Source organism: Chiloscyllium plagiosum, unplaced genomic scaffold (genome assembly GCF_037043375.1).
Source record: "Chiloscyllium plagiosum isolate Xiang-an unplaced genomic scaffold, Cpla_swu_hap1 HiC_scaffold_7, whole genome shotgun sequence".
In the NCBI taxonomy this organism is placed as follows: Eukaryota; Metazoa; Chordata; class Chondrichthyes; order Orectolobiformes; family Hemiscylliidae; genus Chiloscyllium; species Chiloscyllium plagiosum.
The window spans coordinates 54,475,285-54,491,516 of record NW_028270145.1 but is presented as its reverse complement, the minus strand read 5'-3'; the positions used below and the strand labels follow the sequence as shown (position 1 = coordinate 54,491,516).

At 38.4% G+C, this 16,232-nt stretch overlaps 2 protein-coding genes across 8 annotated transcripts in view; one reads left to right on the top strand and one right to left on the bottom strand.

Annotated features, from left to right (window-relative positions):
* LOC122551568 (cytoplasmic dynein 1 intermediate chain 2) overlaps positions 1-13,430 on the top strand; it is an 87,735-nt gene extending 74,305 nt beyond the window's left edge. For all 5 annotated transcript variants that reach the window (XM_043693645.2, XM_043693646.2, XM_043693647.2 and 2 more), the window contains 5 exons: positions 3,333-3,466; positions 8,357-8,501; positions 8,735-8,875; positions 9,081-9,206; positions 12,574-13,430. In XM_043693645.2, the coding sequence (XP_043549580.2) occupies positions 3,333-3,466; positions 8,357-8,501; positions 8,735-8,875; positions 9,081-9,206; positions 12,574-12,675 (648 nt within the window). In that variant the 3' untranslated portion in view covers positions 12,676-13,430. The remainder of the gene's footprint in view (positions 1-3,332; positions 3,467-8,356; positions 8,502-8,734; positions 8,876-9,080; positions 9,207-12,573) is intronic.
* Positions 13,431-14,843: 1,413 nt separating this feature from the next.
* Positions 14,844-16,232, bottom strand: part of slc25a12 (solute carrier family 25 member 12) — a 118,671-nt gene continuing 117,282 nt past the window's right edge. For all 3 annotated transcript variants that reach the window (XM_043693649.2, XM_043693650.2, XM_087989037.1), the window contains one exon: positions 14,844-15,551. In XM_043693649.2, the coding sequence (XP_043549584.1) occupies positions 15,347-15,551 (205 nt within the window). In that variant the 3' untranslated portion in view covers positions 14,844-15,346. The remainder of the gene's footprint in view (positions 15,552-16,232) is intronic.

The following is a 16,232-nucleotide window of genomic DNA, read 5'->3' as shown; positions in this document are numbered from 1 at the left end:
GGTTATGTTACAGCTGGTGCTGGTGAGACCACACCTGGAGAACTACATACAATTTTGGTCTCCTTACTTGGGAAAGGATGTACTGGCATTAGAGGGGGTGCAGAGAAGGTTCAGATAGCTTGATTCCGGAGTTGAGGGGGTTGGCTTATGAGGAGAGACTGAGTAGACTGGAATTATATTCTTTGGAATTTAGAAGAATGAGGGGGAAATCTTACTGAAACACAAAAAATTATAAAGGGAATAGATAAGATAGAAGTAGAGAGGATGTTTCCACTGGCGGGTGAAACTAGGATAAGAGGGCATAGCCTCAAAGTTAAGGGGAGCAGATTTACAATTGAATTGAGAAGGAACTTCTTCATCGTGAGTGTTGTGAATCAATGCATTCCCTACTCAGTGAAGTAGTTGAGGCTTCCTCAGTAAATGCTTTCAAAGCTAATTCTTTTGAACAGTAAAGGAATTAAGGGTTACAGTGAGAGGGTGGGTAAGTGGAGCTGAGTCCACAAAAAGATCAGTCATGATCTTACTGAATGGTGGAGCAGGCTTAAAGGCCAAATGGCCGCCTACTGCTCCTAGTTTTTATATACTTGAACTAGAGAAACCAGTTAAAGGCAGTCCTTTAACAGTTTTATGGACTAACAATATGGCTTACTCTTAATAGCAAATACATTTTGTTCATTATTTTTAAAAATAATGTTGGGAAAGAAAGCTCTGAATTTAGTTTTCTACCTTTTTTATCTCTATTGTAAAACACCTAACGCATCATCTCCCCAGCTCCTGAAGTTTGTGAACTGAAAACATGCCCTGAGATCCAACCACTGTAAGGAGCTGAATGTGTTTCTGTTTTCTACTTCTCCTCCATGATCAAAGTGTTGAAACAACAATGTGCTGTGCCACTGTTCTCCCTATATTTGCATGTTTGTTTTTTTTTTTAATACAAAAGTTAACATTAAATTCTGAAAAGTATCAATTGCACAGGAGTTCAAACTTGACAGTTACAGCAAAAACTACATAGCTGCCACCTAAGCACAGGCAATAAATGCTGACCAGTCAGCAACGATTATATCTCTCAAAAATGAATAAATAAAAATGTATTATCTGTTAATCTCAAAATCATGGAACAGTTACAGGGAATCCATTCGACACATCATGGTGCATTAAATTCAGCAAATTAGTTATTTGTCTATTGCCATTGCTCCACCTTATACCTGTAGACCTGCACATTGTTCTTTTTCAGCAACCAGTCCAATATTCTTTTGAATACTTAACCTGCCTCCACCACAGTCTCAGGAGGTGCATTTCAGACCTTAACCACTTGAAAGGAGTAAACATATTTTTCTTGTCTTATTTTTACTTTTGCCAGTTATTTTAAATCTGTAACAAAAAAACCCCCACAGAGTTGCAGATGCTGGAAATCTGAAACTCAAGCAGAAATTGCTGGAGAAACTCAGGTCCGGTAGCATCTGTGGAGAGAAAGCAGACTCAATGTTTTGGGTTCAGTGCCTCTCCTTAAGAACTGATACTAGCTAGGGAAAAGTGGTATTTATGTTGATGACAAGGAGTGGGGGAGGAAGAGAAGAAGTAAACGATAGATAGTGAAGGAGTCTAGAGAGAAACAACAGCAGTTGGGCAGATGAAAGAATGGAAAATGGTGAGCTGAGGAGAAAGAAAACCTGCTGATGGGGACCATTAGTGTATGAAACTAGGTTGGCTGTGATGAAAGCAGCCCATGTGATGACAAGTCCTGGTGTATGGGGTAGATGAGGGAGATTGAAAAATATGCCCAGGCCTGAAAATTATTGAACTCAGTTTTGAGTCCTGAAGGTTGTGGAGTCCCCAAGCGGAATTTGGGACATTATTCTTTCAGCTTGCACCGAGTCTTTCTGCAGTACTGCAGCAAACCTGAGCCAGAGATGTTGGTGTGGAAGACAGTGGTGTGTTGCAGTGTCAGGCAACTGGAAACTCGAGGTCATTTTTGAGGACACAACTTGGATGTTCTGCAAAGCAGTCGTCCAGTCTGTTTCATCTTCCCAGCATCTCTGCATTTTCTCAATCAGCAAGACTGCCTAATTCTCTCGTTACATTGCCATTTTTGTGCATGCCTCAGCTCATCTGTTGCTGAAGCTTTCATCCATGGCCTTGTTACTTCTGGACCTTATTCCAGACTGCCCATCCAGCTAGCATATTATATGAACTTGAGCTCATGCAAACCTCTGCTGCCTATAGACTTATTTACCCAGAACCCGAGTGTTTGTTGCACAGCATAAGTTCTGTACTGACATTCTGTCAGTCCTTAAAGTTTTTATCCTTGTTTCTAAATCATACAATCGTTTAAAAAAAATGAGCAGGGGTTGGCTACTCAGCCCTTCAAACGTACTCTGCCATTCATTATGATCATGGCTGATCATTCATTGCAACAGCCTGTTTCTGCTTTTTCACCCTATCCTTCGATCTCATTAGCCCCAAATGCTATACTGAACTTCTCCTTCAAAGTATGAAAGTTTTGGCCTTGACAACTTTCTGTGGTAGCAATTCCACAGGCTCACCAATCTGGGTGAAGAAATGTCTCCACATCTCAGTCCTAAATCGTTTACGCTGTATTCTTAGAATGTGACCCCTGGTTCTGGACTTCCCTGTAATCAGGAACAGCCTTCCTGCATCTACCCTGTCTAGTCCGATTAGAATTTTACAGTTTTCAATGAGATCCACCCCTTGTTCTTCTGAACTTCAGCAAATACAACCGTAATTGATTTAACATCGTCTCATATGTCGGTCCTGTCATCCCTGGAATTAGCTTGGTGAACCTTTGCTGCACTCTGTATAGAAAAAACATCCTTCCTCAGAGATCGAAGGTAACTTCACATTTATACATATTATACTGAATTCAGCATGCATTTGCCCACTCAATTCCTTGTTCAAATCACAATGAAGCAACTCTGCATCCTCCTTCCAGCTCACCCTCTCACTCAGCTTCATGTCATCTTGTTGGGTCCTTCTGTCGACACTGAACCCATTCTCCTCTTGGTTGGGTATATAGGCATCTTGCTTCTCCTCCAGTTCTGATTATGTTCAAGGGAGAGACTGAAGATAATTCCTTTTGCTTAGCACCAAGTAATTTCTTTTCAAAATTTAATTGCATCAGATGTGAATGCAGATCCCACTTACAACATCAAAACTCTTTCTGTGCTCCTGACATTCAGTATTTTTGACAATCCCTTATGACATATCTTGCCTTCACAACATGTTGGAGCAAGTAACAAATCAGGTAAAATGCTTTTGTCACCTTGATTCACAAAAACAGTAATACATCAACAACAATGTTTTGTTTTGCACAGGACAGCATGGAGTTGATGCACAAACAATCCAAAGCAGTGGCTGTTACTTGCATGTCCTTCCCATTGGGTGATGTTAATAATTTTGTGGTTGGTAGTGAAGAAGGTTCTATATACACAGCATGTCGCCATGGAAGGTAAGGCAGAAAATATTTGAAATGCTTTGTTTTAATTATTTCCCTGTAAGATTCCAGTTTACATTCTGCTAATGAAAAATAAGTTGGTACTGATTTTTGAAAAAAATCACTTTGTCATTAGAAATTTTGAATGTAAACCTATTGAAAGCCTCAGAGAGCAGGGCATAGTTGCATAGTGTTAGCACTGCTGCCTCTCAGCATTAAGGACCAAGATTCGGTTCTAGCGTTGGGTGACTGCATGAATTTTTACTAGGTGCTTCAGTTTTCTCCCGCAGTTTAAAGATGTACAAGCTCAGTGCATTAGCTATGGTAAATGTAGGATTACAGGGATAGGGTAGGAGGCTAGGTCAGGGTAGGGTGCTTTTGGGTCAGTGCAGACTCAATGGACTGAATGGCCTCTTTCTGGACTATAAGGATTCTATGTGCTTATGAGGAATTAATTAATTTTGAAATTGAATAATTTGTGTGTAAAAGCTTTAGTGCTTATTTAAACAAATAAACTTGCGTTGCTGTCAAATTTTCACTTGTTGCCCCCACCTTACCATCTTATTACTATTCCCAAATGGCCCACAATCACGATTCTTAAGTATTGACAAGAAACTGAGTTGGATCATCTACAAAAAAGTTAGGCCCACTCGATCAGGACAGAGGCTGGCATTCTGAGATGAGTAGTTAAGCACCCAACTCCCCAAAACTTCTACACCTCATGCATTGCTTTCTACCTGCTTTGATCGGTAACAACTCTAGCCAGCGGGTAACTCCACTCCAGCCAGCGGGTAACTCCACTCCAGCCAGAAGAAAGTTGGATATTCACCAACTACTGTTTGTTAAACATCCACTCCTTTAGTCATCAGCTCACAGCCACTACAATGTATACTATTTACAAGATGCGATGCAGCAATCCATTAAGGTTTCGTGGCAGGCAAACCTGTAATCTTTACCAACCACAAAACCTAAGGGAAATATTTGCAGGAGAATACCATAATCCCCTTAAAGGTTCATGGTCTACACAAACAGTCTCTCACATTTAATTGCATCACATGTACGGCATGGAAACAAACCATTCAACTAAACTGGTCTTTATTAATCTTTATTACTCAGTCTCCTCCCACCCTACTTCATCAAACCATTTCATCATAGCCTTTCAATCTCTCTCTCTCTCTCTCTCGTGCCTATAAAGTATCCCCATTAAGGACACGTAGATTTTTTTCTCCCAGTTATGTTTTTGCATTGTTCCACTCTCTTGAGTGAAAAACTTTTATATCTTATTGACCTTGTTAGTGATCAGCTTCTAAATATAATCTCTGGTTTTGGACTCCCCATAAGTGGAAACTTTTTCTTTACTACTTTCAGGTCAATAACTGTGCATTTGCTTAGGACCTTTAGTAGAACTCTAGTGAATGTAATCCTACCCAATTCAACCTCTGCTCATACATCAGTCAATATGTCTTATTTATGCATTTGTGAAATACTATATCTCTCTCACATTCTTTAATACTTGAGTTCTGTATTTAAATCTTTAATTGTTTTATCTCCTCCTTTATTAAACATATACTAGGGGTATTTTTTTCTTCTGTTTCAAATTTGCCTTGTTAATAGCAGTTATTTCATATAATTTTGAAATATGCTTGACTGTTGAACAATCTTTTGCCTGAAATGCATTGTTCACATTACAATTCAAAGGACACTAAAGTTGTAAAGCTATAATCATAGAAATTTACAGTTTTTAGATCAGAGTGGTGCTGGAAAAGCACAGCAGGTCAGGTAGCATCCGAGGAACAGGGAAATCGACATTTCGGGCAAAAACCCTTCATCATAGAAATTTACAGCCTGGTAAGAGGCTTTTGAGTATCTCACAACTGTACTAGTTCCTTGAAAGAGTCCAATTTCATCCCTAGCTTTTCCTCCTAACACTACAAATGATCCCTTATTAATTACTTATAAACTCCCATGGAATCTGATCAACCACCATTTCAGGTAATATGTTCCAGATCTGACCAATCCTCTCAAAAGAAATTTCTCCTCCTTTCTTTTCTAGATCTTTAAACAATCGTTTAAAATCTGATCTCTGGTTATTATTTACTTGCTGTGAAGGCAGTATTTTCTCCATAGTATACTTATCAAAGTCACTAACAATTTAAAATCCTTTAAGTCTCCTCATAACTCTCTCTAAGAATAATCCTAGCATCTCAAATCTCTTCACATTGCAGGTATTAGAGATTTCAGTTATCACCTAGTGAACGTTCTCTAGGTCTTAACATCTTCCCTAAACTCTGGTCTCCAGAATTGTGTATAGTACTCCAGCTGAGACTGAAACAGTGAATTTTAAAGATTTATCTGATTTTCATATTGAGTGTCTTTACTGAAAAAATATTCCATTTTTTTTGTTAAACTATCCTAACACCTTCCATCACCACATTGAATCATTGGCATTCTCTTAGTAACCAATGGAAGTCCAATGTGGGGATGCTTTACACAGCTTGATTGGCTTGAATACACTCACATGGAGAAGACTGGTATCTTGGAATCAGTCAGATTATTGAACTAGTGTCTCAAATACAACAAAAGGAACTTGACAATCCAGAACAATTTCATTCAGCTTTCAATAATAACAAATAATTTTATTTACATAATGCCTTAAATATAAACAAAAGTCACAAAGCATAACAAAGGTAGGTTAGAAGCTAGAGGATTTTAAAGTTTGGATATGAATATTGATGGCATTTGTTGCTGTTGAGAAGGTTGCTGTGAGCTATCGTGTTGAACCTCTGCAGTGATTGTGGGTGATGCCCGACAGTTTTGCTGGTTGGGAGTTCCAGAAAAATGCATTAAAGAAGAACCAACAATATATGTCCAAGACAGGATAGAATGTGACTCAAAGGGGTACCTGAAAGTGATGGTGTACTTGCACACCTTGTCCTTCATGATGGAGCACAAGGATTTAGGAACTTGGGAGTTCTAAACCTCAAACAAGGTATAGAGTCATAGAGATATGTAGCACAGAAACAGGCCCTTCGGTCCAACTCGCCCTTGCTGAGCGACATCCCAAGTAAATAGTCCTTTCTGCCAGCATTTGGCCCATGTCCCTCTAAACCCTTCCTATTCATATACCCATTCAGATGTCTTAAATGGTATAAGTGTACTAACCTCCACTACTTCCTCTGGCTAGATGAATGGGTCTCAAAATTTAGTATGGGGATTGAGTAAACTACAGTAAAAGTGAGCTTGTCTAAGCACTATGATCACTTGAAGCATTTTTCTTTTTCAAATTATCTAGCTTATTTATTATACTAAGCAAATAATATTTCTGTGCTGTATGACTCTCACATTTCCAGCGTAGAACTTACAGTGAATCTTTCAATTACCTCTCATGCCTTGAAAGCTGTTACGGAGTCAGAGTCAAACAGCATTGAAACAGATCGTTTAGTCCAACTCGTCTATGCCGACCTAGTTTTCCAAACTAAATAGTCCTACTTGCCTGTATTTGGCCCACATCCCTCTAAACCTTTCCTATTCATGTACCTCTCCAAGTATCTTAAATGTTGTAACTGTACCTGCACCTGCATATACCATTTCCTCTGGCAGACCATTCCAGTATGAACCAATCTATGTGAAAAAGTTGCTCCTCAGGTCCCTTTTAAATCTTTCACCTGTCGCCGTCATAATTGGCCCCTTGTTTTGAATTCTCCCATCCAAGGGAAAATACCTATGCTCTTCATCTTATCTACATCCCTCATTTTATAAACTGTAAGGTCAACCCTCAACCTCCTATGCTCCAGTGAAAAGTCTGTCTATCCAGATTCTCCTTATAAATCAAATCCTCCATTCCCAGCAACATCCTAGTAAATATTTTCTGAACCCTCCTTCCTATATAAGGGTGTTCAGAACTGTACACCGTACTCCAGAAGTGGCCTCACCAATATCTTGTGCAACTTCAACATGACGTCCCAACTTCTATACTCACTAGACTGAATAATGAAGGTAAACGTACTAAAAACCACCTTTAACCACCCGTCTACCTGTGATGCAAATTCCAAAGAACTACGTACCTGAACCCCCTAGGTCTCTGTTTGCCAACACTACGTAGGGCCCTACCATTAACTGTATAAGTCCTGCTCTTGTTTGCTTCACCAAAATGCAATTTTCTTAAGTTATATTCAAACCTCAATTAATACCTTTTTGTTTTAGGTGTAGTGTATTTATTGATAAGTGTCTGGAGAAAATTAATAAAATTCACTTTTTTGTATATTGAGTCACTTTTGAATTTTGGGTTGTGACCTGTAACCCATCATCTTAAAAATGAAGGTGATGAAATTGAAAGTTGGTGACTAAGAGTGCACCTAAAGGCACCCAAGTCTAATTCATACTCCTGTCTCCTTGGTGCCGACATCTTTCTGCACTTTTTATAAATAGTTCCTTTTTAGTACAGAATTTAAATATTACTACAAAATAAACAAACTTGAAGCTATCATCTTGGATTCATCAGGATTGGGATGCAAAAAACCAAACTTAGTGAAGGAACAACAATTTCTGAGCAAGAGAAGTGCTGAAGGGTTAAACTTAAGTTGGCAAGGACCTAGAACAGGGATTGTTAACTGTAAATCTTAGTTAATTTCCTTCTTATACTGTTTGAAGATGAATTTTGCATTGAGAAGGGGTGTTTGCTTAAAGAATTATTTTCAATTGATCCTTCCATTAAAGAAAAATCATTTTGAAAAATTTGTTGACCAGATATTTTTATCTCAGTGACTTTCCTCTCCCTATTAGATGACAAGAAAACTGAAGAGTTCACATTTGTCTGAACAAGGGCATTTTGTATTCACTTTATAATGTTAATTATACATTTTTGTTGACAGCAATTTATGTAATCAAAACTCTTGTTTATTGTAGCAAGGCTGGAATTAGTGAGATTTTTGATGGTCATCAAGGACCGATCACAGGTATTCATTATCACACTGCAGCTGGACCAGCTGACTTCTCTCATCTTTTTGTCACCTCTTCCTTTGACTGGACAGTCAAACTTTGGACAACTAAGGTAGTTTGACTTCTTGGTATTAACTGTATTTATACTGTCACTATATTCAACTTGTAGTACTTTAGATTGGCACATTGTTGCATGGAAGAAAATCTACAAAATAAAAGTAAAAATTTCATAGGTATAATCATTACAATAATTGAATGAAATTGAATGTGTATAGTTTTGATTTATGGATCTGTTTTTTTATGTACAAAAAAACCTTAAGTTATATAAACACTACTTTCTTTCAGAATAACAAACCATTGTATTCCTTTGAAGATAATGCTGATTATGTTTATGATGTCATGTGGTCACCGACACATCCTGCCCTTTTTGCTTGTGTTGACGGAATGGGAAGACTTGATTTATGGAATCTCAACAATGACACTGAAGTAAGTAGAATTAGGTGGAAGTTTAATATTGAGTAGCTTGTACCAGTAGTGTGGTGGTTTGGACAATTTCAATCCAGTATTGTACCGTCTGGAGAAAATAGATATTCTGAAGTAAAAATATTTTGTCTTACATTTTCACTTCTTTGAGATAATCAAAATTCATGGCAATTATTTCGAACTTTTTTTTCTCTAAAATCCAAATTAGGTGCCAACTGCAAGCATTACTGTTGACAGTAATCCTGCACTAAATCGTGTGAAATGGACTCAGACTGGAAGAGAAATAGCTGTAGGTGACTCAGAAGGGCAGATATTGATTTATGACGTAGGAGAGGTGAGTAATTCATCATATTACTTTGTTTACTGGAGTAGATTGGATTTTGGTATGAAGGGATTAACATACTGACCTTTTTCAGCTGTACAAATGAGGTTGTGCCCTTCCCAAAGTAACAAGTTAAGCTTGGTCAAAATCACAAACAATATCCTCAAGGATTGGAGTTTTGATACCTCTGTAGGGGTCAAGTTCAACAGGATCTCCCTTCTATTCTTAATTGTTCTATTACATCTCCACCAGTAGCATTTTTTCCAATTACCAAATGAAGACCCGATCCAAATGGATCAGTACCTGGTGCTACGATGTTGTGGCCATAACAGATATGGGTTTCTCAGGGGCAGGAATGGTTGCTGGATGTTCCAGGGTTTAGAGCATTTAAAAAGAATAGGGAGGGGGTGTAGCACTACTAATCAGAGAGGGTATCATAGCTAGAAGCTTCCATTGTCGAGGAAGATCTGCCTATCGAGTCAGTATGGGTGGAAATTAGGAACAGCAAGGGAGCAGTGACCTCGTTAGGGGTTTACTACAGGCCCCCCAATAGCAGCAGGGAGATTGAAGAAAGCATAGGTCAGCAGATTTTGGAAAGGTGTGGACGTAGTAGGGTTGTTGTAATGGGTAACTTTAACTTTCCCAATATTGAGCAGAAGATTTGAATGGAGCTGTTTTTGTAAGGTGTGTTCAGGAGGGTTTCCTAACTCAGTACATTGACAGGCCGATGAGGGGAGAGGCTATTCTAGACTTGGTGCTCGGAAACGAGCCAGGACAGGTATCAGATCTTGTGGAGGGAGAGCATTTTGGTGATAGTGACCACAACTGCCTCACATTCTACATAGCAATGGAGGAGGAGAGGATTAGGCAAAATGGGAGGATATTTAATTGGGGAAGAGGAAACTATGATGCGATTAGACATGGGTTAGGAAGCATGGAGTGGGAGCAATTGTTCCATGGTAAAGGCACTATAGACATGTGGAGACTGTTTAAGGAACAGTTGTTGTGAGTGATGAATAAATATGTCCCTCTGAGACAGGCAAGAAGGGGTAAGGTAAAGGAACCTTGGATGACGAGAGCAGTGGAGTGTCTCGTTAAGGTAGCTTACATAAGGTGGAGGAAGCTAGGGTCAAGCTCAGCTCAGCTCTAGAGGATTACAGGCAGGTGAGTAAGGAGCTCAAAAATGGTCTGAGGAGAACCAGGAGGAAGCACGAGAAAGGCTTGGCAGAATGGATTAGGGAGAACACAAAGGCATTTTACACTTATGTGAGGAATAAGAGAATGGTCAAAGAAAGAGTAGGGCCGATTAGGGAATTTGTGTGTGGAGTCTGAGGAGGTAGGGGAAAGCCCTAAATGAGTTTTTTGCTTCTGTCTTTACGAAAGAAATGAACTTTGTAGTGAATGAAACATTTGAAGAGCAGGTGTGCATGCTGGAATGGATAGAGATAGAGGAAGCTGCTGTGCTGAAAATTTTGTCAAACATTAAGATTGGCAAGTCGCCAGGCCCAGGCCAGATTTGTCCTTGGCTGCTTTGGGAAACGAGAAATGCGATTGCTTTGCTACTTGCGAAGATCTTTACATCCTCGCTGTCCACTGGAGTCGTACCTGAGGACTGGAGAGGCAAATGTAATTCCTCTCTTCAAGAAAGGAAATATGGAAATCCCCGGCAATTACATACCAGTAAGTCTCTCATTTGTCGTCTGCAAGGTGTTAGAAAGGATTCTGAGGGATAGGATTTATGACCATCTGGAAGAGCATGGCTTAATTAAACACAGTCATCACGGTTTTTGTGAGGGGCAGGTCATGCCTCACAAACCTTAGAGTTCTTTGAGGATGTGACTAGAAAAGTTGATGAGGGTCGAGCTGTGGATGTCGTGTATATGGACTTCAGCAAGGCATTTGATAAGATTCCCCATGGTAGGCTCATTCAGAAGGTCAGGAGGAATGGGATACAGAGGAACTTAGCTGTCTGGATACAGAATTGGCTGGCCAACAGAAGACAGCGAGTGCTAGTAGAAGGAAAATATTCTGCATGGAAGTCAGTGGTGAGTGGTGTTCCACAGGGCTCTGTCCTTGGGCCTCTACTGTTTGTAATTTTTATTAATGACTTGGATGAGGGGATTGAAGGATGGGTCAGCAAGTTTGCAGATGACACAATGGTTGGAGGTGTCGACAGTATAGAGGGCTGTTGTAGGCTGCAGCGGGACATTGACAGGATGCGGAGATGGGCTGAGAGGTGGCAGATGGAGTTCAACCTGGATAAATGCGAGGTGATGCATTTTGGAAGGTCGAATTTGAAAGCTAAGTACAGGATTATGGATAGGATTCTTGGCAGTGTGGAGGAACAGAGGGATCTTGGTATGCAGGTACATAGATCCCTTAAAATGGCCAAGTGGACAGGATTGTTAAGAAAGCATATGGTGTTTTGGCTTTCATTAACAGGGGGATTGAGTTTAAGAGTTATGAGATCTTGTTGCAGCTCTATAAAACTTTGGTTAGACCACACTTGGAATACTGCGTCCAGTTCTGGTCGCCCTATCATAGGAAAAATGTGGATGCTTTGGAGAGGGTTCAGAGGAGGTTTACCAGGATGCTGCCTGGACTGGAGGGCTTATCTTATGAAGAGAGGTTGACTGAGCTTAGACATTTTTCATTGGAGAAAAGGAGGAGGGGTCCTAATTGAGGTATACAAGATAATGAGGCATAGATAGAGTTGATAGCCAGAGACTATTTCCCAGGGCAGAAATGGCTAACATGAAGGGTCATAGTTTTAAGCTGGTTGGAGGAAAGTATAGAGGGATGTCAGAGGCAGGTTCTTTATGTTGAGTTGTGAGAGCATGGAATGTGTTGCCAGCGGCAGTTGTGGAAGCAAGATCATTGGGGACATTTAAGAGACCACTGGACATGCATATGGTCACAGAAATTTGTGTGTGCATACATGAGGATCAATGGCCGGCACAACAACATGGGCTGAAGGGCCTGTTCTGTGCTGTTCTAAGTTCTGCAAGGGCCCATTACAGGTTTCCTCTTCTATGTTGCTGCTTAGTGATATCTTCTGCAAGTACATGGTTATCTGTGCTAATAACACTTAGCACAGTTACTCCCTATGATCATCTCACTGCCCGACATTATAAACAAAACAATTTCCTATATTGGAACAAAGAATCTAATACTATGTTTTCCATGAACCTTCAGTGCAAAAAGTTTTTTTTAAATTTGAACGCCAGTTTAGTTCTATCAACTAATCCTCAATATTATCAGGTCAGTAAAATCTGTATTTAGAGTCCTTCTTCCAATTGCTTCTGCGTTTAACTGCATCTTTTAGTTTTAATATTGAAGGTAATGATTAGCATTTTTAAACTCACATTTATTTTAACAGCAAATAGCAGTTCCTCGAAATGATGAATGGACACGATTTGCTCGGACACTGGCAGAAATAAATGCGAACAGAGCTGATGCAGAAGATGAAATTACAGCATGAATAGCAGATTAGAGTTCAAGGCATGACTTAGTTGTAGAGTACTTCCAAATTTAATTTTATCTTTTCCAAATCAGGTTTGTAATTTTTCTATGCTTTTTCTCTGAATATAACTTGATGGCTTAGTAAACCAGCTCCTAAACCTCACCCATGGATTACTGAACCAGATGCAAGAATTTTTCACATAACTATTTGCTTTCCTAGAATAGGTTCAAAAATATCAAAGTAACAACACAGGGAATAAAATTTGCACTTGCTACTTTTGCTGATTTTCTCTCTCTTCACTAATAGTGGTAAGGGTATCAACTGTCCTAAACTGGTCCATTCTTTAAAAAAAAGACTGCTGTTGTAATTTGGACAACCTGTAATATGACATGTGGACCAAAAAAAAGGGGCAGAATAACCATAGTGGTTACAATTTCTTGCTCAAAACCTTTAAAGGGTCTAAAAAAAAAACAGGAAAACTCCCATCCCCCATTACAGAAGACCTTGAACTGACTATCACTTATTATATGTCCTTTCAATTAAGTTTGAGCGCTGAGAATTATTTCCAGAAATTACTGAATTTCACTGGCCTGGTTTTTGTTATCCTGAGTAGGGATACTGGACAAAATGCTCTAATCTCAAGTACTATTAAAATGGAGAAAAATATTGTGCTCATTAAACTAATGAACTGGTAAAAATGACTTTGTAAAGACCAAGTTGTGTACTAGTTTTAATGACAGTTTTACATAAATAATAAAACAAGTAAAAATATGTGTTCTGGTTTTCATGTAGGAATTTGTGTGAAATTACCATAGTACCAAGTGGCCTATACTCCAAAGTATTTACATTTTTATTTTCAAATCTTCCATTATTGGTTTAGTTGCTTTGTTTGCAGCAGGACTGCAAAGTTCCTGTAAAAGGAAAAGTAGCCTTATTGAGGAAATAATTGTGGTTCAAGACCACAAGCGTACTCTCAACCACATTGAAAACGTTCAGGCACCATCTATTTGCTCCAAGTTATACATTTACTATTAATTTTTAATTCCCCATAAACATACTGAAATGCAAAAGATTTTATCTGCCATATATACAGTTTAATTGTAGAAATGTCACATTAGATGTATTCCTTATCACACAAACTGCTGGTGGTAGGTTAATGAATAATGCAATTTTAGTCTGTACACAATTCAGACACTGCTTCAATTTACTGAGAAACACCCAATTACAAAATGAAAGAACACCTTCAGCAAATGTGCTGAAATGTACATCATAAAAAGCAAGGTTTTGAGCTAAGGTTGATTTACCTATTAGCCTAAAATTAGATCCAGACTTCCCAGCAATTCAGACACCAAATTTAACAGCCTCATTCTCATTGAATCATAATTTTCATTGTATTGATTTCTTTAAACAGTAATATTCTGGCATGATTTAACAAAACTATAATCTGTACAATGTCTTCCACCAACCTTTAACTTAAGCTTATTGCACCACTTCTGTTTTACTCAGTCCCTATGGTGTCTGTACAGAATGTACAATATGTACAGGTATATCAAGTATAAGTTTTGTAAAGCAAAATCTAAAATAATGCAATCTTTTAAAAAATTTAAAATCAGTATTAATGTTGGATTATTATGCCAGCTAGAAAAGTGACCCAATTCCAAAAGGAAGAATCAACTCCCTTTGTATGTATTACAGCTATTGATTTTAATAGGATTTTTGGCAATGCTGAGGACATGGTTCAGCCAGAAGCTGGCATTTATTTTACATTCGTGAAAGGCATGAAAATTCTAAGGGTTGGTCATTACTTGACTGCTCCTGTCACATTTGTAAGAATACTTTAAAAATGCATTTTTAAAGAATTCTGCTTTATACTGGGCACACTCGTTCATCTTTTCAACTTGTGTCTAATATACAGACTTTATGGAGAATCCTTCTTCAGTGACAACATTATTAAACAAAAGTCAGGGTAGGGGTTATTTCACTACAGTAGTTTTTCATGCTATAGCAGTGTTTTCATTGCAAAAACCAATTGGTGATCATTGCGGATGTGCATGAGCTCTGCCCACACCGGAGCTTGAATCTTAATGTGCAGAAGTAAAACATTAACCAACCTGCCCACATTTACAGCCAAGTTTGATATCAGTTGCATTATTATGAAACAATTTTTGAACCCAAACAAGTTAAAATAACTTTTCTGCACTTTAATGAATGAACAAAATAAAATGTGCATTAAACTTTGTAACATTAGATACTTTTTCATTAATAATAAGTTCTGTTTTGAACTTTTTTCTGGTGCTTCATAAGCAAGAGAAGAAAAGATCAAGAAAAAGCACATCAAGAATAAAACAACTTTTTAAAGTGTCCATAGCAGTCAACACAACAAATATCAACAGTATTCAAGTCTGAAATCAACGATTGAATACATTGCTTTTTGAAACAATCATGAAATTTAAGTGGTTTTAAGTATTTATTTCTAGCTGTAGGTGGAGTTTTGTTTCATCTTTTACACATGATCTCTAAAATTATACAAGGAAATTCTGTAGCAACAATTTTCTGCAATGCAAACAATTCAAACATTTAGTATTATTACAAAAATTTAATTAGGAAATACATGATTTCAATCAAATTCCAACTGACCTCCACCTACATGCAGCTTTACACATTGCACCTCATTGCTTTGGGAGATCTTTTAAGATTCTGGAGAACCAGGTGACGCTTGTGGATGGATTGAGGCCACACCTGATGATCTAAATTTAGGCAGGTAGAGGCCAAATTTGTTTTCAACTCCAGCAAAAGTGGCAGCAGCTAGTTTGTATCCTCCAATGTGATGAGGCGAGACTGGAGGAAGGTCGGAGATCCTAGATTTCGGTGTGGGCTCAGAACCAACAGGTTTGCTGTTGAATAAAAGATTTTAGCAGTGACTTTGGTGAAAACTACTTGCAAGAATGAGAGAAGCACACCAACACTGTATTCATGGAATAGAAATTTGGGGAAGCAGCAAAACAAACAATAGAGTGCACTTCTCCCCCATTACACATTCTTTCAGGATGAATTTCAAACAGTGGTGATGTAGAGGTTTTGTTAAAATGCCAACTTCGAACAGGAGAATAGGAATGATCTCTCTGTCAAGCTGATTTTTAAAATTGCATCCCATCTCATGCTCTCAAACCAGGCTGTGCTGGTCTACATCTGCACTGCAAAATTACTCTTCAGTTTGCCAGATGGGAAAAGAAAAATTCAGTTAAATTGTATTAATGGGCAATTTTCAGCATTAGAAGTAATGGGAATGAATAGCATAGCATTCTTTTAACTTTAACTGAAGAGAACGGGATTGAAAACTCCCAGGAACAGAACCCAACATTAAAAATTAGTTGACTTGTAGGTCAGCTGACCACTAGTATCAACAATTTTTTTGAACATGCTTAATTTGATAGTACACTGTACCAATGAAAACTCAGGTCTGAACTGTTGTGATTATGCAGCAAAGTATAAGCTATTTTAACAACTTATTTCTTTATGGAATGTGGGTGTCACTCACTTTGCAAGCATTGATTGCCATATACTCAAGTGCAAAT